At 38.9% G+C, this 24,208-nt stretch overlaps 5 protein-coding genes and 1 non-coding gene across 6 annotated transcripts; 3 read left to right on the top strand and 3 right to left on the bottom strand.

Annotated features, from left to right (window-relative positions):
• Positions 1-2,486: 2,486 nt before the first annotated feature.
• Positions 2,487-6,790, bottom strand: LOC101298252 (ATPase family AAA domain-containing protein 3-A-like). Its single transcript, XM_004287841.1, has 8 exons — positions 6,382-6,790; positions 6,118-6,213; positions 5,633-5,743; positions 4,936-5,245; positions 4,579-4,669; positions 3,690-4,020; positions 3,324-3,472; positions 2,487-3,091 (listed from the first exon to the last, which is right to left on the bottom strand). The coding sequence occupies exons 1-8, from the start codon at positions 6,652-6,654 to the stop codon at positions 2,572-2,574; spliced, it is 1,881 nt and encodes a 626-aa protein (XP_004287889.1). The 5' UTR covers positions 6,655-6,790; the 3' UTR covers positions 2,487-2,571.
• An 889-nt stretch (positions 6,791-7,679) lies between these two features.
• Positions 7,680-8,856, bottom strand: LOC101297955 (protein RADIALIS-like 6-like). Its single transcript, XM_004287840.1, has 2 exons — positions 8,534-8,856; positions 7,680-7,851 (listed from the first exon to the last, which is right to left on the bottom strand). Exon 1 carries the CDS (start codon positions 8,823-8,825, stop codon positions 8,580-8,582), a length of 246 nt encoding a protein of 81 aa, XP_004287888.1. The 5' UTR covers positions 8,826-8,856; the 3' UTR covers positions 7,680-7,851; positions 8,534-8,579.
• A 5,627-nt stretch (positions 8,857-14,483) lies between these two features.
• Positions 14,484-18,896, top strand: LOC101314607 (U-box domain-containing protein 5-like). Its single transcript, XM_004289091.1, has 6 exons — positions 14,484-14,571; positions 14,662-14,739; positions 15,378-15,563; positions 15,884-15,991; positions 16,228-17,375; positions 17,757-18,896. Exons 2-6 carry the CDS (start codon positions 14,683-14,685, stop codon positions 18,565-18,567), a joined length of 2,310 nt encoding a protein of 769 aa, XP_004289139.1. The 5' UTR covers positions 14,484-14,571; positions 14,662-14,682; the 3' UTR covers positions 18,568-18,896.
• A 399-nt stretch (positions 18,897-19,295) lies between these two features.
• TRNAN-GUU lies at positions 19,296-19,369 on the top strand. Its single transcript has one exon. It is a non-coding gene; the product is annotated as a tRNA-Asn (tRNA).
• Positions 19,370-19,407: 38 nt separating this feature from the next.
• Positions 19,408-20,968, top strand: LOC101297666 (anaphase-promoting complex subunit 10-like). Its single transcript, XM_004287839.1, has 5 exons — positions 19,408-19,718; positions 19,821-19,913; positions 20,002-20,072; positions 20,482-20,586; positions 20,670-20,968. The coding sequence occupies exons 1-5, from the start codon at positions 19,482-19,484 to the stop codon at positions 20,737-20,739; spliced, it is 576 nt and encodes a 191-aa protein (XP_004287887.1). The 5' UTR covers positions 19,408-19,481; the 3' UTR covers positions 20,740-20,968.
• A 292-nt stretch (positions 20,969-21,260) lies between these two features.
• LOC101297375 (tubby-like F-box protein 5-like) lies at positions 21,261-23,931 on the bottom strand. The gene is made up of 5 exons (XM_004287838.1): positions 23,615-23,931; positions 22,833-23,184; positions 22,659-22,746; positions 22,238-22,367; positions 21,261-22,154 (listed from the first exon to the last, which is right to left on the bottom strand). Exons 2-5 carry the CDS (start codon positions 23,181-23,183, stop codon positions 21,470-21,472), a joined length of 1,254 nt encoding a protein of 417 aa, XP_004287886.1. The 5' UTR covers position 23,184; positions 23,615-23,931; the 3' UTR covers positions 21,261-21,469.
• Between the last annotated feature and the right edge of the window lie 277 nt (positions 23,932-24,208).

The raw sequence follows: 24,208 nt of genomic DNA, 5'->3' as shown, positions 1-24,208 counted from the left end.
TGTAATTTTTCACAAGGTGTAGGTGCTATGTCCCATTGAGTCGCGCGCGGTCGTTATGGCATGAGGCTGTGTTTCATGATCAGTGTACATTTATGTATAACATGCATCATCACGCATCTCGATCATTTTTATTTGAGCTATAGCTTCTGTTATTAACTTATTATATATATAGTTCGATACTTTGATGTTAAACCGTCATGGTATATAGTTTTTCTTGCATATATAGTAGCCAGCCAAATGATTCAAATCAAACTAAACTTGGAACTATATATTCTTTATCTTTTATAATATAAGAATAAAGTTATCTTAACGTGGTGTCGCATGCATGCAATGTCTTGATCCATCTTTGGCTCTTGCGATGGAAAACTGGTTCAAAGGGATGCGAGAAGCGGTCGCCATGCCTATGCCTTCGTCACAGGTGGAGGAATAACAAGGCAGCACTACTGCAACACCGGTTCCGAACCAATGAGGCTATAAATACACAGACATTCATGGTAGGTATAACAACTCCGAGCACGCATTTACTTTCCTCCACAGAACAATTACCCGATCGAGTGGCCAGAAGAGAAAGATGGCCAGCAAGATTTCAACTCTAACTGCGCTGCTGTTATGGCTGACAATGTCCGTCGGGAGTTCTTGGGCTGGCAAAGTGGAATCATGGACTGAATGGTCTACCAAGTATGCATGCAGTATATTTTTGAGACTTGTTTTTGTTCTTATTATGATGACTATGTTTAACTCTGTGTTGTGGGTATTGAACTATTAATCTATGTTTGTTGTAAATCAATTTAGGGGACTTGCACTGTCACAGAAGGATGGGGAGAATGATGGGGAAAAACTATCTGACGTTCCGACGAAGCCATGGCTAAATCTTCTGCATGGAGCCGAGGTTGCCCTCGAAGCTAATAAATATCAAACAGCTCTGACCTTGGTTACCGGAGTTAATGCAAGGCAAAATGAAATGGAATGGGCTAACGAGGACGACCGCCACAACTTCAAAGACGCTGTGAATTTAATTGAGCAGGCAGTCGAGGCAGATAATAAAGTCAAAGCTGTAGCTCTCATCAACTCTTTAACAGCGGAAATTACAAAAACTGGACTTCATGTATATCCTGATGTAGCAGGAGGAGGAGGAGGAGAAGGAGGAGGAGTTCAACCGAGGGGGTTACTCGAAGAAGAAGATGTCCAGAGAAAGAAACAGGAGCTAGCGAACAATTTGCGACAAGCCTTTGCAGCTATTAAAGAGCATGAAATGCATAAAGCAGAAGAGATTCTGAACGCTGTGTACCAGCTTCTTAGGGATAACAAGGAATTATGTAAGAAAGAGAAAGCACTATTATTTATTGCAGCCATCGACCAAACTGAGAAGTATATCAAACAAGATGCGAGAGATAAGGCTGAAGAGGCTATCCAAGGAGCTGCGCATGATCTTGGAATTGAGCAGCTACATGAAGAAGAGTTGGCTACAGCATACAAAGTTGAGCAAGATCAGGGGGAGGAGGAGGATCATGATCCTAATCAGGAGAGAAAAAAGAAGATGCTAGAGACCTTTATGCAACAAGCCTTCACAGCGATTAAAGGAGAGCAAAGGGCTAAAGCTGAAAAGATTCTAAGGACTATTTACCATATTCTTAAGAATGATAAGAACTTGGCTAGAGAAGAAAAGGCAATTAAGTTTCTTCAGGCCATCGAAGAAACTGAGAAGTATGTTAAAGAAGATGCGAGAGACAAAGCTGAACAGGCTCTCCAAGGAGCTGCCATCGGTCTTGGAATTCAGCCACCACAAGACCAATATGTCAGAAATAGGAAGACCGGCGCTTCTGGTTCAGAGCTCTAAGTTTCATCAACCTAGCTCTCTGCCCAAATTTGATTCAGTTACCAAATCTGCGTGCAATGTAAGGAATTGATGTAATAATTCCCATCATTTTGGATCTAAAGCGTACTTAGGCGCTTGAACAGTTCAGATTTTTCTTATTAGAGGAGCTCACTCAGCTCAGAGAGTAGTGCAAGTATTGAAGATTAAAATCGTCCTTTTAATATATATTGTTGAACATCTACAAATTTTTTGTGTATACTAACCTATACGTATTCTTGTGAAATTTAGAATTTTCAAATTTGGTTGATTTTCACAGAAATATCTATAAGTGAAGACTTGTATATCCTAAAGAAGCTACCCATATTTTCCGAAGAGTAAATAACACAGTTTGAATTTAATCTGCAATTCAATAGAGCCTGCAAATCCACAGGTAAGTAAAGAGAGCACACTGGTTTGAAAGAATATGGATTAAACGTACAGAAACGAACACTAGTGAAGAGTCAATACGTACCATGATCACATTATTGATTCATACATTGTAATTGCCATAGCATCAATACAAAACTTTTCTGTGTGCAGTTCTTGGAATCTATGGGTTTACTGTAGATTAGCCGGGTCAAGGAAACATGAAAGTTCATTGGGAATGTGCTTCATCAAGTAAAGAACTATCGAATGAGATGTTAAAAATATAACAGGCGCAAAAAAGTTTCTACCATATGGGATATGACAGACGTTCAACTCCTACTTCTATTCACTCAAGCTAGGCCAAAAATCCCATCACCACCTTCAGCTGCTAGTTTTATCCTCTGGTGATGCTCCGCAACTTTGTAATCTACAATCTCCTTAAACAATTGGGAGTCCAGTACACAATCTGGGCGCCCGTACACAGCTGCCTGAACACCAGCCATGAGTTTAGCTATCTCACGGCCAGAGAACCCATCTGTCTTCCTGGCAGCCTCTCGGAGCACCTCATCGGACAAATCCTGCATAGTTATCTTCTGTTGTTGCTTCTTGTTCAGAATGCCCCATTTAGAGGTGTTGTCTTCACCAGAAAGATACTTGTTTAAGTAGAGTTTCAATAATTTAAATCGCTCCTCCTCTCCAGGAAGTGGGAACTCAATCACTTCATCTATCCGGTCAGTGATAGCACTGTCAAGATCACCTGGCCTGTTTGTAGCAAGTACTAGAACTATGTCTCTCGACTGGTCTCCAGTTCGAAACAGCAAAGCATTTAGAGCACTACGCTGAGATTCACTCATATGTGTGCTGTTACGCCTGCACGTGAACAAATATTCATCAGAGGACTAAACCTTCCCACATATGAATGATACTGATAGAATAAATGAACGAAGCTATGAAGTAAAGAACTCTTGGTGGTACATCTGAAACAGAATTAACTAAAAATATTAATCCTTTTAGAAAAAATATTTAATTTGAACAGATGAAATAATTAACTGCGTGAAAACTGGAAGTAAGATGGAAATATGTTTAGAGATGTTTAACGTACTCGCATAGGAATGCATCTGCCTCATCAATGAAGAGTAGTAGACCTTTGTTTGACTTTTTTGCCCAATCAAATATCTGATGAATCTTAGTAACAGCCTGGGCACCCAAGGGTGCAACATCTCCTCCAGTCATCATAGCATAATCCAAACCCTGCCAAGGTTCAAAACCTTCAGGCTTCAATATATGAATAAAGTTACAAGCGTATTATCATTTAAAAATCCTCCACTATTTGGACCTCCTAATTGTTAAAGTAGTTTCATTTATTTGACAATGGAATAGAATACTTAAAAAGACCAGTAAGACATATAAATGAGCAGTTGAGCACCAAATAAAGGAGATTGCTTATGACCATGAATCAGTGCCATACCGACTTTCGAGCTATTTCCCTTGCAACCATTGTTTTACCGGTACCAGGGGGGCCATAAAACATCATGTTGCGAAAGGGTGCCTGATGAGCCTTAGTGTTTGCTGTAGCTCGTGCGAGTTGTTCTATTCTCCTCTGCAACGAAGGATGGAGAACAATATTTCCAAGACCATTCTTCAGTGACCCAGAAGCTGCTGTACTGTAATTTAAAACCTTATTCTTTGCTTGAGAAATAATATCTGCACCAGGATATTTTGCAATGGATGATTCTCGAATCAGAGATGGCTGCCCAAGTATCCTGTTGACATAGCCCCATATAACCCTAGAACCTTCTCTGTAAAGAAAAGAAGGAAAATCAATTACATGATTGCATATGCAAGGAACGATATTTATCATGGATAAACAGCAGTTCTGTAATCCTACTAAAATTTCTTCATCAAATCAAAGAATTACAAGGCATCACTGGGTAACTTTGCATATATTTATGAAAAACAAATTTTCTGTGCATCAGTTTGATTGACCATAAACAATATGGTTGCAATGCAATGATTGTTGTAAAGTCAGCAATGAAGTAGCATTTCTGGGAGGTATCAACCAGTTAGATTTAGTCTTCTATCGGCATACAAGCTGAGATTGCATCTAGCCTTCACCAAGGCCTTCGGTTGTGTAAATCCATCTCCAAAAGGTTTTTGCTTCCCCTTTTCGGTTTAAGCAACGGATGTTAGGGGAGAAAAAATATTGACATATGTAGTCTTTTCTTCAACATAAACGGATTTGTATTCCTACTTAGGTTGAAAGATATTTCTAAAAATCTACATGGTTGTGCATTTGCTATTTAAGAGCATAATAGCACAAAAATTGAAATGTAAATGCAATAAAAAGATCAGCATACCTAGTTGTATAAACACCTGCAGCCAATGCTGTGGCACCTCCGACAGTCATAACCAATTTATTCCTATCAGTCAGTAAAGTTCTAAAACCCCCTGCAGACGGCAGATGAGAAACAATTACGAACAGGTTGAAGTAAAAAAGACATACAACAATAACTAACTCAACTCATCTGCTAAGATCAATATTCCAAAATATCCCTGAAACTGTACATCTTACCCTAATATAGCATTTCTTCAATTTTTTATTTATTTTATTTTTACATTTCTTCAAGTTTTGCCCATCCAAGTTGCTTATTCATGTGAGAATACAGGAGTCTGAATTTTCTCTTAAAAAGTACACACCTACTCGATTTGCATACCTTCAATGTGACTGAAAGCTGTATTTATTGCAGCAAGCCATTTTTCCTTTTCACCATTCATCCGCTCTATAAGCATTCTCCTGTTTTGGTCCTCAGTCAATTTTGCTTCATGGGCCCGACCTTCTGCCTCTGCAATGGCCTTCACTCGTATTGTTTCTCTTTCTAGTTCAGCTCTCTCTTTTTCAGTCTGACGATGCTGAGCTTGAATCTGTTCCTCAGTAGCCTGTCTTGCTCGCTCTTTCCTCATAGAGGATTCCTCTTGCATCCTAACTAACTCAATATTATGCTGCCTCTGGGTTTCATGCTCTGTCTGCAAACAAGAAAACAATGCAATGTCACAGATATCACCAAGGTTTCACTAAAAGCGTAGTCAGAATGTGTTGGACATTTTATAGACTTATTGTCAGAGAAAGAAATGGAATGGGAGATTATATCATTATTAAATTTAAAACCAAGCCTACTAATCAACTTTGTCTAAAAAATCAGAGAGTAGCTACTAAACTAACCAAAGTGTCAATAAGGGAGTAGTAGAGTACTAGTGGTGCAATATCAAAAAGGACATAAAGCAAAGCAAGTCTTGCCTATATGTTCCCACCACCACTGCGGGCTCCAAGCGACTTCACTCAGTATTAAGAACATAATTTTCAAGTCCAAAAACCATAAGTAAGAAGAAAAATATTCATTTCATTTCTCGCACCTGCATTCTTTTCCTGGCCAGTTCATCTTCGTAGCGCATACCTTGTGCCTTCCGCTGTGCGTCTTGCTGTACAATATTTCTTTGTTCTTCAGCCAATTTCTTCTGCCTTTCCTGTAAAAAGAAAACAGCGTAAGCTAGAAATGCACAACAGAAAATGTAAAGAACTAGATCCTCTTACAAGATAAATTGGCATGCTGGCACTCAAAATTTCCTAAGAGCTAAATGCTAAAACCCCAACACATAACGACTCGCAATACAAGAGGTAGTCCATGAGAAAGCAGAGATAACCGCATGTGTAGAGCGAGGACCATGAAACTCATCATTAACCTCCCCGACTAAACACTAAAACATCGAGATAACTAAACACTTAAACATCGAGGTAAGCTGTTTGATTCATTTCACTCACCAACTAAAGTTTGCAACCAAAATGTCTGCGTTCCAACTTTAACTAATAGTAACGCAAAATGAACAGAAAAGCAACTTACAATGTCAGCATGAGATTGCTGAGCTTGATAATGGGCCTTCTCGGCAGACAGCTCGGTCTGGCGAGTCTTTTCCTGTGTTCTCATCATGTCGAAAATCTGTAAAACAACACAAGCTCACCAATTTAACTCCTTCAAACATTCATCTCCAATCCCATAACACATTTTGCATATATAAACATACAATTCATCATCTTAGTCCCAAAAATAAAATCTTCACCTATTTCAAAAAAAAAAAAATCAAATAAAGCAGACAGAAAACAAGACCTGCTTGGAACTCTTAGAGCTATTGATTTCTCTGAGAGCTTTAGCAGCTCTTTCCAAAGCCTCTGGGTCCATCCCGGACCCTCTGGGCTCTTCGGGTTCGGGTTCCGACTTGCCGCTCGGACTCGGGTCCTTCGGATCCGACGAAGAAGAAGAAGAGGAGAACGGAGAAAAGCGAAAGCCGCCGCTGTCGGCGTAGGCGCGTGTGGAGAGCGACGGCACAGCGGCCGCCGCGATGGCCATTGCTACGTAGGAAGAGAGCTTCGAGGCCGCCATTGATTAAAGGTTGAAGCTTTTTGAATCTCAAGGTTGAGAATTCATGGGTGTGTGTGAAGGAGCTTAAACCCTGAGAGAGCTGGTTTGGTTTTGGGTTTTAGGGTTTAAGCGGAAACCCGAAGCATTGAAAAGGGTGAGATCGATTTGGAGGGTTTTGCGTGGAGGGTACACCAATTAACCAAACTGGGGTTTATTGTTTTCGGATCCATTTACCCGACCCGGCCTGTGGTTCTTTCTAGAAGATGGTAGAAATGAATTCGGATTGGCCCATTACTAAAAAGCCCAGTTACTCAGACCCGGCTATGTCGATCGGCTTATGCCATTCCGACAACGGCCTACAAACTTCCGGCAAGTTTGAGCCAACCTGCTTCAAAGCCGGGTGTTTGGTCGGTATTTCGTACGTGGTGGTAGTTTGGGTTCAGGGTTTGGACTTGAAAATTATGATCTAAACCCTAAACCCTAGATGGACAACACAAAAGTACACGTGGCTTCGTTAGGTTTCGAGTCTTTCAATGTTAGTCAAGATGTTTTGGTTAAAAGTCAATTTTGTTACACGCACAAAATGTTAGTCTTTCAACGTTTCATTTAAAGATTTTTACACTTGAGAAATGGAAATTTCCAAGTGAACCGCGAATACCACAATAAACCTAGTTGGTGTTTCAATTTTTTGTACATTTCGAGTTTACACGTCAAGTAAGAAGTATATGTACGCACTCCCCTCTTTTATTAAGAATTAATTAAGAAAGGGTAGAAATCTTTTTTTCATTTTTGATGGTAAAAGAATATTATTATTCTCTACCATAAAGTGGTATATGGTTCTTGCAGTACATGACTACATATCTCCTAGTCTCCAACATGATTATTGAAGATTCTGATCCCTGAGGATGGGGAGTTGTAGCTGGACAACAACAGTGAGAGATGAGATCATGAGATATGGAATGGGATACTACGTACTACATATCCCATTTGTCCCATACATCCACAGATTGACAGGAAAAAAAATATTTATGCTCTCTCATAGACTTCATAATCATAGTGGTATTGAATTTCATAGACGATTACTTGGAACAAAAGCCATTACAATGGTTAACTTGCACACTACCCAACCGGGTTCTTTACACACATATATGATATATTCTGCATCTGCTAATCTTCACAAGTTCGCTTCTTGAACTTCATCTTTGATTCTTCAAGAGCCTGCAAATCGAGAAAACGAAAGCTTTAGTCTGCAGAAAAGCCTCAAACAAGTCTGCAGAAGAATGTAAGAATGCCGAAGTGATGCATGATGAGTTAATTTTGAGGCAATTGTATCTGATCACTTGGTATTTGATTCAAGAAGAAAGTATAAGACCAGTAGCTAGCATATTATCCAAAAGTGGTAGGATCAGATCACATGTGGAGGAGACAGGATAAGAAATTGAACATAGTGTAGTCAGCTTCTTCCTTTTTGCATTCAATACATTATTATACTGATAAGCTAGTAGTTTTGCAGTTAGGTGAATTGGATGTTAGCCTAGCCTTTGTATTAAAACTGATGGACCACACTGAGGAACTGGCACTTCACAAGTACTTCTCAACTTCACTTTCCTGGACTTTTGCAAGGAGAAAAAAATAAATAATTAAAAGCAATTCTAAGGGGACCAGGAATGGAGCTACACAAATTCCCCATCTTAGAAATGGTCATGCCTATCTTGTTCAAGTTACAAAGTTAAACAAGACCACATATACTAATGCCAAGGCCTTCTTGGTACTAGTTTGGGCGCCAACTAACTTATCGAAATTGGGAGAAATGAAGTTGTAAGTGTTTTCCCTTTGTGAGAGTTTACAGTAAGAATAAAAGTAGAAAGGAGGCTAGTGAAGTGAAGTGAAGTGTAAGTACCTTTGCACTTCAAACTTAAGGAGGAGAAGTGAAGGCTTATTAACTATTAGTCACTGTTCCTGTAATCAGGATATGGGATTCTACCAGACTCAATGTGCTTGACATCCTCAATGAGAATCTCATAGTGCCTCTTCACCTCCTCCGCGGACTTCCCTCCCACGGCTCTGGCCACCTTCTGCCAGCGGTCAGGGGTATCCTTGTCGTACAAGGCTAGTGCCTTTTCGAACTGTTTGTTCTGCTTAGGAGTCCATGAGGAGCTCGAGCTTCGTGAAGAGAGTGAGTTGGATGCCATTAGTAATGAGCACTTTGAAGGGAAAAGGGTTTGATGGTTGTGTTTGAGTTTAAGAAAGAAGCAAGTGAGGAGGTCTCCTTATAAGGAGGAGGGAGAGGAGTGTGGTGGGGTTAAGCCAGTTGGGCGAATATATCTTCAAAAAGAGTCAGAATATGAAGTAGGACTGTAGGACTGACCCGTTCCCTTAAGAACCACAAGATCATGAAGAAGAAGGACAAAGAACACCAAAGCTTTAAGAATCGCTATGAAAGGACTGGTCCTGGTCCTTCGCTGTTTTTACTGTTACAATTTATATTCCCAGCTTTGATTATAAACACCAAGTTGTGCCTCTTCCTTTAGTTTTAGTTACCTATGTTAATTATCTTTGCAATTACTCTTCATTGCACTTGTGCAGCTGATTGCAGCAATCTTGGATGTCTCTCTACTAATATTTGTACTTATTATGTCCAAAACGTTTTCGGGTTTAAGGTTTAGGAGTTGGGGTTTAGAGTTTTTAGGTAAGATAGTTATGATATACAGGGAAATATTACTGTGTGAAAGTTAAAAATGACGAAATATCAGAGCCAAGAACTCAACATGAGCACAATATCGATTAAGGTAATTCTTTTGCCATTTTCTATAGATATTGCTTTTGTTTGGCACCTGAATTGAAATGCATGAGATTTAAGATTAATATATCCACCCTGAAAATGTATCAATGCATATGTTACTTCAGCTTACAGAAATATATAGGGCATTTCTTAATGAAGATATTACTAAAGCATTATCAGTGGTGCCAAAAAGCTGTATATATTCCAGCATTGCTCCCAAATTTGGACTACAGAATATGACCAGACCTACAAAGATTTTGGTACCAGCCATACGTTTTTAGTAAGCAAAGGACCTTTGGGGATAAGGTGGCTAGTGGTCTCATCTCATTGTTGATGATAAATGTTGATTTTGACAGCAATTTGTTAATGACTGATCAGCGTTTAATCATTGTCCATAAACTCACAGGAGGCTTGTGAAAGAAGAAAGATTTTGTGATTATGGAAAAGGAAAGGATATTGACATGGCTTAATTGGTCAGAAAGTAAATGTCAATCTCAGAGAATCATACAGGAAATGTAGTATTTGCTTTCAAGGCCGGTCAGGTTGATCCGATACGGTCAACAATATAAAGGTTTCACTTTGTCTCTGGTTGCTCAGAACTTCATAAGACGAGTTAATTGTTCTTGTTAATTTCCTGCTCTTTCTTTGGCTTTTGATTTACATTCACCAGCCTGCCAACTGAGAACCACACTTTTGGACTTTGGAAATTAGTGCAAGTGTGTAACAATGCATGCCTCATTCAAAGAGTTCAAAATAGCCTCAGCATGCTTTGAGAAATTTATCAGTACAGAAATGTATCAAGTTCTAAGGCTTAAGACTACCTGTGAGAATCTACAGTCTTAGTCATTTGGCGGTATCAGTATGATAAAGTAACAACTGCAGAGATACGTAGGATCAGTTGATTTTCGGTATAAGTCTCCATCCTCAATCCAGAGTTTACTGCTTAGATCATGTCAGTATACGTACTAGCACATTGGTATTGTTAATTACGTTCTGTCCACATGGAATTCAAAAGCGGAACAAGCTAGCAAGCTGATGGCATGGGGTTCCATTTTTGCCTTTTGGGATTGGAATCCAATACTGTTAGTACTTGCTGTACAAATGGTATATAGTACCCTGCTATACAAGGGACTTGGTATGTTGTCAAGTTCAGATGCTGAATGAAACTGACCTAAAATGATTTGCGTATGCATTCAACTGGACCATTTCCAAGATTTCTGGTACACATATCTTGGATTTTTATTCTTCCACTAGCTAATATATATTCCAAGCAAGATATGGACTGATATATATGTTCTTGGATCAAAGTTTTAATGGCTAGCTAGCTGCTTGGAATTTTTTGGTATATTCTTGAGATAAATTGCCAATTGGAAGATACCAAGAATCCACTTTAATCTCTACCAAGCAACTTGTTAAGTTGCCCTTTTAATTTACAAATGCAAGTTGAATTCTGATATTTTTGTTTCATTGCTAGCGCTCTAGCCAGAATCAGAACTTCTGAAGTTGTTCAACTAACTTCAGCTGGACTAATCTGCAGTTATTCCATTTTCAATTAATTTCATAAAACGATCACGACTAAGTTCAGGCTGCAGTATAGCTCTGTGGTTTCTGGGTTGTCAGTATGTTATATCTTGATGGGAATTTGATCACCGGCTTCATAATACTGCAATTAAAATTCTGATTCATTATTTGATATATAGTGCCTAATCATCCAACTTTGATATATATAGTACGTGTTGAGGGTGATTGATCATATCATTGCTTGAGAGGGACTTTTGTGAAAGTGGAGGGGAATCTCTAGTACTGGCATTCTGGCAATGGTCCTTGAATTGCACTGCATTGATATAGCTATATAATCTTTGATAGTTGCAGATTTATATATATGGAAACTCGGAATCTTTATCACCATCAGTTCATCTATGGAAGAAATTATGCTCATCTATGGATTCCTTCTCTTTTATTACCCTTGTAGCTTAGTGGGAGTAGTTAACAACTTTGTGTGAATGGAAGATATGAATGCTCTTTGTTCCTTTTGGTTTAAACTTTGATGTTGAGTGATTAAATATCGACACCCATATCGAACATAGTATTACTCTGAACCATTATCTAGGATCATGCATATGCAAGATATCGACCTCAAAATGTTTCTATTTTATATATTGCTCGATAAACAACTACAAGAATGTGATCGAGCCACGCTTGCCAATGATCACAAGTTTCTCTTTTCACAATTTTATGAAAACAAAATTCGTGGCTGCTTCACTGAACACAAAACTATATATCACACAGAATCTGCTTCTTTTTATTTGGTTTCTTTAGGATATGAACATATCCAAGACAAGCATATATATGAATCTCTTGCATCCATCAATCGCATTCTGTGTTGTATATACATATAACATATATATAATTGTAAAAATAACGTATGTACTTTTCCAGTAGTTTGTGTATACATATATATTTCATATACATAATGCAGTTTTGGTCGGGGAATCTCTCTTTCTTAATCTTGTATGTAGCTAGCTGGGAACCATATATATCTAAGCTAGTGGAACTCTGAGGTGATAACTGATAAGAGGTCGATCTCTATGGCTTGAAACAGGAGGACAATATCTGACTTTCGGGATAGGGTTTGTGATCAACTCCATTGCTTTTCAACCATTGCTTCTGCAAATGGTTCTGTTCGATCTGTTCTTGCAACTCTATCTGACTACCTGTCTTAGCTTTTGGAGTCTGATATTGCTGGACTTTGGGATCTGGAACTGGAGTTTGGTTTCGTCGTATAGCCTGCATGCATGTGTGCGGATTTGTGGAGCCACTAAAGATTTGCAACAATCTCATTCAGGCCTACAACGTTTGTTGTTGCTACAATCGACATCGAGAGAGCGTATTCAGCGCACCCGGGTGCGCTGTATAATTTTCCATCGAGTTATTATATATTGGATATCTAAGAGGAACTGAAAGTCTGAAACCCTAATCTATACCAACATTTTTTGGGCCTCCAAAGTCTCAAACACATTTAGGGCTAAAGCCCTAAAACCCGATCAATCAGAGACTAGACTGAAGAGAATTGCACAGCTTCCATTCACATTTGAACACTCTCTCGATCAGTCTCTCACCTTCTTCTCCAAGTTCTCATCAACATCTTTCATCACTACATACATTTGTTTACTCCTCTTAAGTTGGAGGGGTCAAGAGTAAAAGTAATATACTAGGTTATCTCTTGTTAATAATGTTGTGTAACTCAAGGCCGTGTGCTCAGTCAGTTTTGCATGCTGAGGCGGAGGCGCTGAGGGATGTTCTTTTCCAAGACCGGTGTAACATGACAGGGTTTAAAGTTATGCATACAACTTATAATTGAACCATCTTTCATGTCATAAACGAATTAATACAAGGGGAAATGGTTGACATGTTCCAAACACTTCTGAACCATTTGGTATTTTCTTGATAATAGCTCCTTTTCCACAAATAATATTAGACAGTACTAATCCATCAATCCCTGCTGACCACCAGAAATGAAGAACATTTGTAATACAATTTTTTGAACATGAATATGTTGAGATCATTATTGAGATAATTGGGCCAGGTTATTTTCATGAAAATGTTCTTGGGTCCCTATGGAGCACATGTTTCATCATCAAGTGTTCCTTCTAAATCACCCATACTCACTGTGCTTATACATCTTAAGAATCTTAAGCCCAGATTTTCTACAACTTAGCTTTCAAGGATGCCCTACATGTCACCACTCACTCGTCACTTTATTGGTTCCTTTCCTTCGATAAAAGCAGGCCTCACCCCAAAAACAGATTATATTTTGGAACCAAACAAAACTCAACAGTAAGACCAAGTGAATGACTGTCGTCTTGTACCTTTATTCATTAGTCAACAAATTCTTTGGCAAAATTAGATGACAAATATCTTCTTGAAGCATCACCAGAATCTTGATGATGATAATATACAATGAGTTTCAGTGGGGGAAAAAAATACTGAAATGGACAGGCCGGTTATTTGGCAATTACTTGGTGCCAATGGTGTGAATGGACAATGGTAATGGAGTCATGCACTGCACTTTCGTAATCGTTTCCCCTTTGGACTTCACTGTTGGGTGTATCAGGCGCTTTGAAATGTCAGCACTCCTTTTACATTTCACTAGTGCTTCAGAAAAACCATCATCACAGGCTTCCACAGCCATCAGGAAAGAACCAGAGTTTCCATTTGGATGAAAACTTGGTACTTAAAAACTACCAAAAGTATTATCTTGACGCATAAAATTTGAGCCAAAATTTTACTATACATGCTTATATGGTTATGTATTCGCATCGATCTAACACCGCTTTAAACCATGTAATACAGTAGAAGTCGAATGTATAGTAGCCATTCTCAAATCCAAGAACTATAAATCATTATTTATTTATTTATTTTACCACAACTCTTGTATTGCAATTGCAATTCACAATCAAATTTTACGAGGTGGTGGTGGAACCCAAATTGCACATCATTTTTCATTTGTTCAAAATAGTCACAGACGTCACAGGCCTGTGACAATTCACAATTTCACAAAGCATCTTGTGTTTGTGACGGCTGTTTTGACCTTATACGCTCTCTTTGTTCAAAGACCAGGTAAGCTTCTTGTTCGTTGACTGGTCAGAAAACTATACAAAGTCTATACTAGCAGATAATAAAGTTTCTTTCTTTAAGCAGTTTCATTGATTTGGTTTTTTTTTAGCGCAAAGACTTGGTTTTGCCCCAAGACTTGAACTGCTCGTCTCAATTGTGGGGTTGCTTCGCTTTCTCCCCATTATATAGTGCACTTATATTAATCTTGTCTTGGTCTGTTTTCTGCTTTTTTTGATTGGTTCTCTGTGATAATGGGTTTCTGGGCTTCATTTATCTGCAAAAAAGCTGAGTTCTGCTTGAAATTGGAGAACTTTGTGGTGAAGTTTGAAGTTTCATAGCTAGGCTGGGACTGTGGGGATTTAAGTTATCATAGGAATCTTAGGAGTTCAAGTTTTTGTGGGAGGTTGATCAACTTGAAGTGATATTCTGAGTGGTGTGTGTGAATTGGGTTGTGGTTGTTTTCATTATTTGGCCTATCTCTCTGGCTGAAGAAGACTGAGGAGGAAGTTTATGGTTACCGTTGTTTTTTCTGCTACTTGGTGAGTCCTTGTTTCTTTTTCATTATTATTGTTTCTTTTGATTCACTACTTTATCAAGATGACCAACCTTTCCTTGTTATTGAATCCCAGATATGAGAAAATTTCCCTTGAATGGGTACCAATGCTGCTGAAGAAGTAGAGACAGTGAGAAAGCCTTGTTCCTTTAAGGTACATTAGTGTCTGATTTTGCTTAGCATGGTGTTTGACTTTGAGTTTGCATCCAATTTTGTAGCTATGGTATCAATAATCAGCTTTTGCATCATTTGTTAACAAACCTGATCAAATTGTTTGGATATATGAAATTTGAAGTTCAGATGTTTACAAAGTGGCTTTATACATCTTTCTCGTGGTTGATGTAAAAACTAATAGTTGTTTTTTGAGAGCATGGCTTTATAAATCGTTCTCATGTCTTTCAATATCTAATCAGCTCTTATGGTTTTCCAACATCTATACAGCTAATAGTTGTTTTTTTAGAGAAGATTATACGGTGCTCCTGAGCTTTCAGTAACTGTTGTAAAACTTGCCAGTTGAGAAGGCACACCAAAGCTTATACTGACTTTTCTTCGAGAAAACACAAATCATGCTATGTCTGTTTGTGCAGTGGAATATATATATATTTTTTATAGGTTAAGATGTATTGAGTTGAGAACTATTATTGGAGCTAGTTTTGGATAATGACAAACGGTGAGGATACCTTGTAAATGTTATTGAATGTTAGACTTGGAGATTTTGTATCAAAATTTGAGTGCATTGATTCAAATGTCTATTCATATGTGTTGGATTATAACAGCTCTATCATGCCTCAGGTTCACCATTCGATGTGCATTGAACTTTGGAAGTTGGTGGAGAGAATTTCAGAGATATTTCCTGACATAGAAGCAGCAAGACCTCGTTGCTCAACAGGAATACAGGCTCTATGCATGTTAAATTGTGCAATTCAGAAAGCCAAGCAACTCGTTCAGTATTGCAATGAATCTAGCAAACTCTACCTGGTGTGTAACCTCAGACGATTAATTTTAACAAAGTTGATGGAATGAAAGATTTTTTGTTCATTTGTCAGCATGATAGTTACTATTCCAATAAATGTAACTGAAATGATGATATAGATATGAATAAGGCTCGTGTTGGAACCGCAGCTTTGCTTGCTCTATGCTGCTGCCATGTTAACGATTTTTGGCCATCCTGCTGAATAAACACTTGGGCATCTAAGATGATTATCTGCATCTTTTTCCTCTTTCTAGGCAACCTATTCAACTGATCTCCGTTGCTCCCTGTCATCCTATGGTTGATATTTCCCTCTAACCACTTGCAGGCATTGACAGGGGATAAGATAGTTTCAAGATGTCAAAAATCAAGGAACTTGTTGGAGCAAAGTTTGTGCCAGATTCAGAGTTGGGTTCCAGTGATTTTGGTGGCAGAGGTTTGTCAAATTCCTACTCAAAAATGTAGATGCCCTTTTGATATTCTCCTTTCCCTGAAGGCTGGACTCCCTTTTGATGGGGGGCACTGAACTTAACCTTGGATGTTGGTATTTACTATTTAAAAATAATGACAGTATCACTTCTATAGTTCTATTTAGTTCCCATATGTCTTTTTGCTTGATTCGTATCAGTTTAGGTCTTTGTTATTGAGCTGATTACCAGGTGTCACTTGCAGATCTCTAAAATTGTTGATGATCTTAAGGCTGCAACATTTAAACTGGATCCATCTGAAGATGAGGCTGGGAAGGTTGTCCGAGAATTGCTCCACCAAGGTGCTTCTGCATCAGATTCAATAGAACATTCTGAACTCAAGGCTCTTAAGCTTGCATTTGTGAGGCTCCATATTACCACATCAAAGGAAGTCTTAATAGAGAAAAGATCTATTAAGAAGTTGCTACAAAAAGTTGGTGACAGTGACCCTCGAAAAAAGCAGATCTTGACATATTTCTTGTATCTATTCAGGAAGTATGGAAACTCAGTAGTTTCAAACAAAACAGAGAGTGCCCCTGTGTGGCAACAAGGATCACTTGCTTCTGAGAATTTTGGCAGAGACTTGGGATATAATCAGCGTGCTGAAGTTAAACCTCACACAGGTTATGGGGAGTATGTAGCACAAAGTAACATGTTGCTTAGAGCTGAACCTCCTGAGGAGTTTTTATGTGGAATATCTTCCAGATTGATGTACGATCCTGTTGTCATTGCTTCTGGACAAACATATGAAAGGATGTGGATACAAAAGTGGTTTGATGAGGGAAATGATACATGCCCAAAAACTAATACCAAACTGGCCCACCTTTCATTGACTCCAAATGTTTCCATGAGGCAATTAACATCAAGATGGTGTACGAAGTATGGAATCACCATTCTTAACCCAAGTATGCAACCAGAAGCACTTAGCTCATGGGAGAACTCTTCCACTTCCATTGCTAGTTTAGGCAGTTCTATGAATGATCTACGTCTACAAATGGATCTCAGTGCTATGTCATTTGGATCCTTAGATACTAGTTTCAATTCTAAGACAGAAGATGGCTCAAGTCTGGTGCAGATTGATGATGATTCTCTGAAATACCGATATACTAAACAATGTGAGACAAATTTGGAATTTTTATCTAATATTAGTGAGCTCAAATGGGATTCTCAATGCAAGGCTGTTGAAGATGTTCAAAACCGTTTGAAATGCAATCCTCAAGCTTCTTATGAAATGTCCTCCAAGAATTTTGTTACACCTCTCATCAAATTTGTAAGGGATGCATATGATCAGGATGATGTAGAGGCTCAGAGACATGGATTTGAATTATTATCTACCTTTGTGAGAAAAAACAGGTAAATTCCATTTATGGCTGAGAATCTTGCTCTTAATTTTTTTTTTCTCAAGTTGTGGGATCCTGGGCTAAGGAACTGTTTGTTACAAAATGTTATGGCAACTTTTGGGAGTACTGGGTTCAGAATAGGGCACACCTTATTCCAACTTTTCTTTGCTTGACATAAGGTACTTGATTCTTTTGAAAATGGTTTGGGTTTTAAGCTTATAGCCATGCACTTTTATGTTGTTTTGGGTATAGAATTGCATAAATTTTGAATCCATATTGTTGGTTTTTCTTGTATGTGCCTTTTGTTATTACTCTATTGTTGATTGTGCTCTTGCTCTTACATATGGGTTGGTATGAACAAATAATGAGTTTATTTCTTGCTACCCTAATGCAGAAATGGAATATCCTATTTATGTGAAGACGCGTACACTCTGTTAGTATCTTCTCTTGATTCAAAGGTAAAGGAAGAAGGTCTTGGCATAATGGAAATTCTGTCCGTCCACCAGGATTGCAGTGGTAACATCTCATCATCTGGTGCACTTACTGCCATTCTAAAACTTCTCGACTCCCAGATCAGTAGTATACAAGGAAAAGCTCTTAAAGTTTTGTACAATTTGTCAATCAATAGAGATATCTGTTCAGAGATGGTATCTATGGAGTGCATCCCAAAATTGGTTCCTTTCTTTCAAGACAGTGCTCTAAGTGGAAATTGTATCTCCATATTGAGAAATCTGTGCGATTCTGAAGCAGCCAGGACTGCTATTGCTGAAACTGATGGGTGCATTGCTTCTATTGTGGAAGTCCTAGAGTCTGGCAGTAAAGAGCATCAAGAGCATGCTGTTGATATCCTCCTTTCTTTATGCTCTCAACGCATTGACTATTGTCGTTTGGTCATGCATGAGGGAGTTATTCCTGCTCTTGTCCATTCATCTACCAATGGGACAGAGAGAGCACAGATAAACGCAATGGAAGTTCTACGTCTCTTGAGAGATATTGATTATGTCCCTGAGCAAGAATCTGCTGAACCTGAGCCTGAGCCTGAGCCTGAGCCTGAGCCTGAGCCTGAGGCACCTATAGATGAGCTACCTAGAGACAATGGAAATCATTCGAACGGGAAGAAAGCATCCAAGGTATCAGGTTTGTTTGGAAAGAAAATATCAATATTCTCAAAACCGAGTTCTCTTTCATCGAAGAAGAAAAAATGAAGCCTATGCTTTCAGCTTGCATCTCCGCAATGCTGATCAACACAGAAACTTCCTTGGAAGAGTCACTGCTTTGAACTGAGGAAAGAGTATCGTCATTGACATAGGTTAAGTATCTAGGGTTGGGGGTTGATGGGTTTTTGTGCTGATACTGATCCAACATAGTATTTATCAGGTTTGTAGATATTAGCCGAGGTTGTAATCTTTTAGTCTTCATTCAAAATGTAACATATTCCTTTTGCAGCTATGAATTCATGATTAAAATGTATAGTATCATATAGGTTGATATGTATTGCCTGGTTTTGTAAAATTCTTCAAGTACTGAATATCCCATTTGTTCTTTGTCCTGGAATTAAGTTCAAGAGAACTTGAACTTTGACTTTTAGTATTTCAGATACATGGTGACCGACGACCAATGAAACATAGCTCATGCTCGACGACCTTGACATATTCCATTCTACACTGATGGAGACGATTGAAGTTGAATTCACTGAGAATCTGAGATGAGTTGACTTGGTGGAAGAACACAATTTGAAGCAGTGACGATACAAAGAGCTATTCTTCTTGCAACCTGATCACAATTTGGAATTGTTTTTTATGTTCTCTAATAATATAGTCTTCTGTACACGGCGTGTAAATACGTAATGCTACATAGAGATCAGATGACTTTAACACACAATTACAGATACATGGTAGTTGCTAGATGTTTGTATATGAATATAATATCAACAGCTGGGGTAGCTCAGTTGGTTAGAGCGTGTGGCTGTTAACCACAAGGTCGGAGGTTCGAGCCCTCCTCCTAGCGAGTCATTATTTTTTATTAAATGGGATATTTTATTCATTACTCTCCCAGATTTGATTTTAAAGGGTTTTGCTATAAATCTACTAGGGTTTAATAAGGTTTAGAGAATCCGAGAATGGCGGAATCATCGGAGGGAGAAGAGGAAGGGAAGCTGACAGTAGGGAACCAAGTGCTGATGGTGGAAGACGACCTCCGAGAAATGGGCAAGAACGCCGCTTGGAGCGTCAGCTCTTGGAAGTCCGGCAACGGCGTGTCGTATCTCCGCGACGACAATCTCGACACTTACTGGCAATCCGACGGCGCTCAGCCTCATTCGGTCAACATTCAGTTCCAGAAGAAAGTCAAGCTCCAAGTAAGTGTCAAACTTCCCTGCTTTTTCTTTCTTTTTTCAACTTTTTCAAATTTGTGTTTCTGATTTTGATGGGTGTTTTGTGTTGTTGGGTGAAAATTCAAGCTTGTTGTTCTGTACGTGGATTTCAAGCTTGATGAGAGCTACACGCCTTCGAAGATATCGATTCGTGCTGGGGATGGCTTCCACAACTTGAAGGTGTTGTGTTTTTATATAATGTTGTATGATTTTGAGGTTAAGTTCCCAATTTGGTTGAAATTTGACAATGTGTTTCGAATGATGGTAGGACATAAAAACTGTTGAGCTCGATAAGCCGAGGGGTTGGATTCATATATCATTGTCTGGAAATGATGCAAGGTAAGCAATGAGAGCATTGTTTGTTTTCTTAAGCAGTTGAACTACAATTGCATATTTGTTTCGTGGTGTGGGTTGTAAGCTTTTAATTTGATTAGACCTACATAGTCTTGTGTCACTGCATTTGTGCAGGGAGGTTGTGTTGCAAGAGCTTACTTGAATAATGTGTAGGATATTACTGATATCGAATTTGAAACTTGTTAGCTACTCTAGTATGATTATCCAATCAGCGGGAACCCATCTTACGCAGTTGGATTCAATAGCACCTTGCATTTTATGATACAGTGAAATATTCCCAACTGTGAGTGTGTTTGAGGATTGATAATGACATGCTGAAGGAAACGATTGGCAAAATAGATTCGTGTGGGGTTGTTGTTTGGTTTCTTATGTTTTATGCTGCTTATTTTGGCAGGGAAACTTTTGTGAACACATTTATGCTGCAAATCTCTGTGTTATCAAATCACCTTAATGGGAGGGACACGCATGTGCGCCAGATCAAACTATATGGCCCTAGACCGTGCGTCTGCTTATCTTTTCCTTGATGTTTGATTGTTGATGATTAAGAATTTTGTGTGATCTTTTTAAGTTTGTGCACTGCAGGAACCCTATTCCACATCAGCCATTTCAGTTTACTTCAAGGGAGTTCATTACCTATGCTTCTATCAGATGAGAAATGCGGCTCGGCATAGACAGATGGAAATCGGGTTTAGTCCTATTCCAGTCTAAACACCGCAGAGAAGTTTTTCTGTGTAATATATTTGCATGATGTTCATTGTTAAAAATAATGTTATTTGATCTATGGATCCAAAAAGAAACTTCAGAGTTTCTTTTGGTGGGCAGCCCTATATGCCTGTACTAAAAACATCTTTGTTCATCAATCTCTATCTTGAACTTGGAGCAATGTCTGGATACTAATTAGATTCTAAACCCCAGCAAAAGCAAAGAATCCATGCCATATCGAAAACGAAGTCTGTGTCACCTAAAGTGCCAAGCATGATAGAGTAATCCTCCAACTGCGGATTTACTTGACAAAAATATCTGCACCTTTAGATAGTTGTCAGAATTTCATCATCAATGCCATTCCACAAGGATAACAATGCAAAATTGACTGCTAAAAGATGGTGATGGTCGAGAATAAATGGATTATGACAATTTTAAGTTAATGTGTTCAATACGAAAATCACCTAGACAGTCATTCAAGTGTTCATCTTCTTGATTCAATTTCAGTAGTACCAATGAGACAAAATGTAATGGAACGGTCAATGGACCGCAGCATATCTACAATTTCCAGCAGCATTTTCAAAGCATGAAGAAGTTTTATGTAGAACATAGTGATCATACATTCGATTCAAAATTAATAGCGAGATTCAGAAAATGGTGATCATGTTCTACAATAAGTTTCATTCACAAGCTGGTTTGGTGTCGAAGGTGCTTAAGCAGATTGCGAATGCTTGGAAACAAGACAGTGGGTAGCGGTAATCCATGGTGAAGATGTCTTTTCCAATCTTTCCAAACTGCAGGATTACCCTATCTTGCTGTTCGGCCGAAACATTGTGGGATGGATCAACAGCTGCGACAAGCTGGAAATTTTTAACAGAAGCCACTGTAACACGCCCTCTGAAGTTAAGGCACCAGCATTGTAGCTGCTCGTGCCACCTAGGAGACTTGTTTTTCAAAACCAGCGGTTCTGCACCAGGGTGAGATGCAAGAGGTGACTGCAAAAAGGGTGTAGAGGGTGTAGAGTTGAAATCTGTGGCTAGCTCCTTGTCTTTCAAACTAGGTGAGGGAGAAAATTGTTCATCGCAGACTTGTGGGAAAATTGTCGGTGTTGGGGCGGTGCCTCCCTCCTGAATAGAAGAGACAGGAATAGAGTGCATAGCACACTGCATTCTTCTTGGGCCTCTTGAGCGAAGAAGATTGAGTTCATAAGAGACAGTCCCAACATTGTAGGTACACGCTGAAACTCTAGGAGACACCTGCTTAGAATTAAACCTTCGAGATGATCGACTATTCGCTTGGACCATTGCATCACATGTCGTCGGCTGGCTATCATATATGGTAAACTTGGTGCCCAAGAAGTTGGACCTGGCAAAAGTTTGTGGTATAAGTTTTTAGCAAAAATAAGAATAGATGAGAAAAGTATTTGCAAGTGTAGCAGAAATACTTGCCTCAGTTTACCAACATATGTACTGCTAGCTCGAGAGAAATCATCTGCGACCAAAGATACAATAAACTCTGTGCTTGTTGCCCTTCTGATCCTTTTGGCTGCTAACAGTTTTTTATCTCTCACGCCCTCACCTGTCATTGAGCAAGATATGTCAGCACCACATTGCTACTAAAATTTTTATTTTCATTAATGATCCAGGTCATTCTATTATGTGGTTGATATTTTGAGACAGAGAATGTTAGATGGAGCAATAACTCGTAGATGAGGTCATCCTATGAACTAAGACTAATATCCTGATTGCACAATATTTCAGTGTTGGGAAAAAACAATCTGTAGAAATGCTATATTCAGGTAACCAACGCAGTTCTTGCACCAATAAAGCAACAACGGGTTACAACATGTCTATTGAGAACTAGACATACCAGGCACCAGACCGAAGTACAGATAAAATGTGGAAGTCGCTCTATCCCTTTTGATGAAGCACTGCATTGGAGACTCACGAGGCCCCGGCTACACAAAAGCACACCAAAATAACACTATTTCAGATGAGGCACTGACAAAATACTATCTTTAGACAATGAAGTCAAAAGTGATACCTGCTTCAATGAGATAGGAAATGTGAGCCTTCCACATTCTTCGGGAGTTTTGACAATCTCCTTCGTAACATCCCTCCACGACTTACAAACCGAAGCACAAAAGACAACAGATTTTCTAGCAGGCCACGAAGCTTCACTCTCTTCAACCCTCTCTATTATATCAAAAAGCAACTCCGGAGGCAGATTCGCCCACTGGCCCTGTTGAATCACATGAGTGGTTGAAGCCAGATCAGGAGATATATGTGACATGGTTCGGCTGTGCCAAAGCTTCCTTTCACCCACTCTCCTCGACATGCTCCCAATTCCATCTTTCATCTCTCTCAGCTCGCGAACAATGTGTTTGAACGACATCCTAACAAAGCAATCATACCAATTCAATATTCCTCCTCCAGACTTCCACAAATCAAAATCAATCAATACCAAAATATGACTATGAACTCGAAACCAGGTTCAATTTCAAAATGTGAAATGCTCAAAGTTCCTTACTATAAGTACTTATATAGATGCACATTTCAGAGATCTCATAATAAAACTTCCAAAAATTGACGTCTTTTTCAATGCATGTTAAATTCCTCTCATCCATTACACTCTTAGGACCACCATCAAATGCTCAAAATTAAAAATCATTTTCAAAAAAATTAAAAATAAAACTGAAACAAATTTATTTATTTTCGCTTCCATCATTTTCGATCAAAGTCACATCGTTTCGGCGATCTGGAATATAAAATTAAATAAATTTCATAATTAAAAAAAAAATTCAATCTGTAGAAACAAGAACCAACCCGCTGAACCAGCTCGAATCCTCAGCAGAATTCACCGGCGAAGATTCCAGAAACGACGGATGAGCTGGGGAGAAGCTTCTAGAACGTTTCTGGATCGCAAATCGGAGAACCACGGCCAAACTCGATGACGACGAAGAGGACCATGCGTTCTCCGATTTGGGCTATTCCGAGGCCATGGAGATCACATCCTCATGGCACGAAACCACCGCCGCCACGTCAGCACCGGAACGACCAAACTAGAGCTGGGATCACAGCCAGGAGCGAGGTTCTGGTTTTTTGTTTGGCTCGCTCGAAAAAACGGATCTCCAGGCGCTCCTTTTGCATTTTTTGGGGGGCTTTCTATTTTAATACTCCCCCGTTAAACTCGAAAAACAAAAAACAATTATATTTTGTGAGCTGTAATATTATGGAAATTATTTTAATGGGTGAAATCACCTGTCTCGTTACTCATTTGAATAAACCAATAGATGTACGACACGTAACTAATAAATTTTCACTTTATGATTGATATGATTTTTATGGGAATTTGATTCAGTAAATGAAGATACGGGGAATTCGAATTTTCAAGAACACAGTATATATAAATTATTTTGA

Source organism: Fragaria vesca, linkage group LG1 (genome assembly GCF_000184155.1).
Source record: "Fragaria vesca subsp. vesca linkage group LG1, FraVesHawaii_1.0, whole genome shotgun sequence".
Taxonomy (NCBI): domain Eukaryota; kingdom Viridiplantae; phylum Streptophyta; class Magnoliopsida; order Rosales; family Rosaceae; genus Fragaria; species Fragaria vesca.
This window is presented reverse-complemented; position numbering and strand designations above follow the sequence as displayed.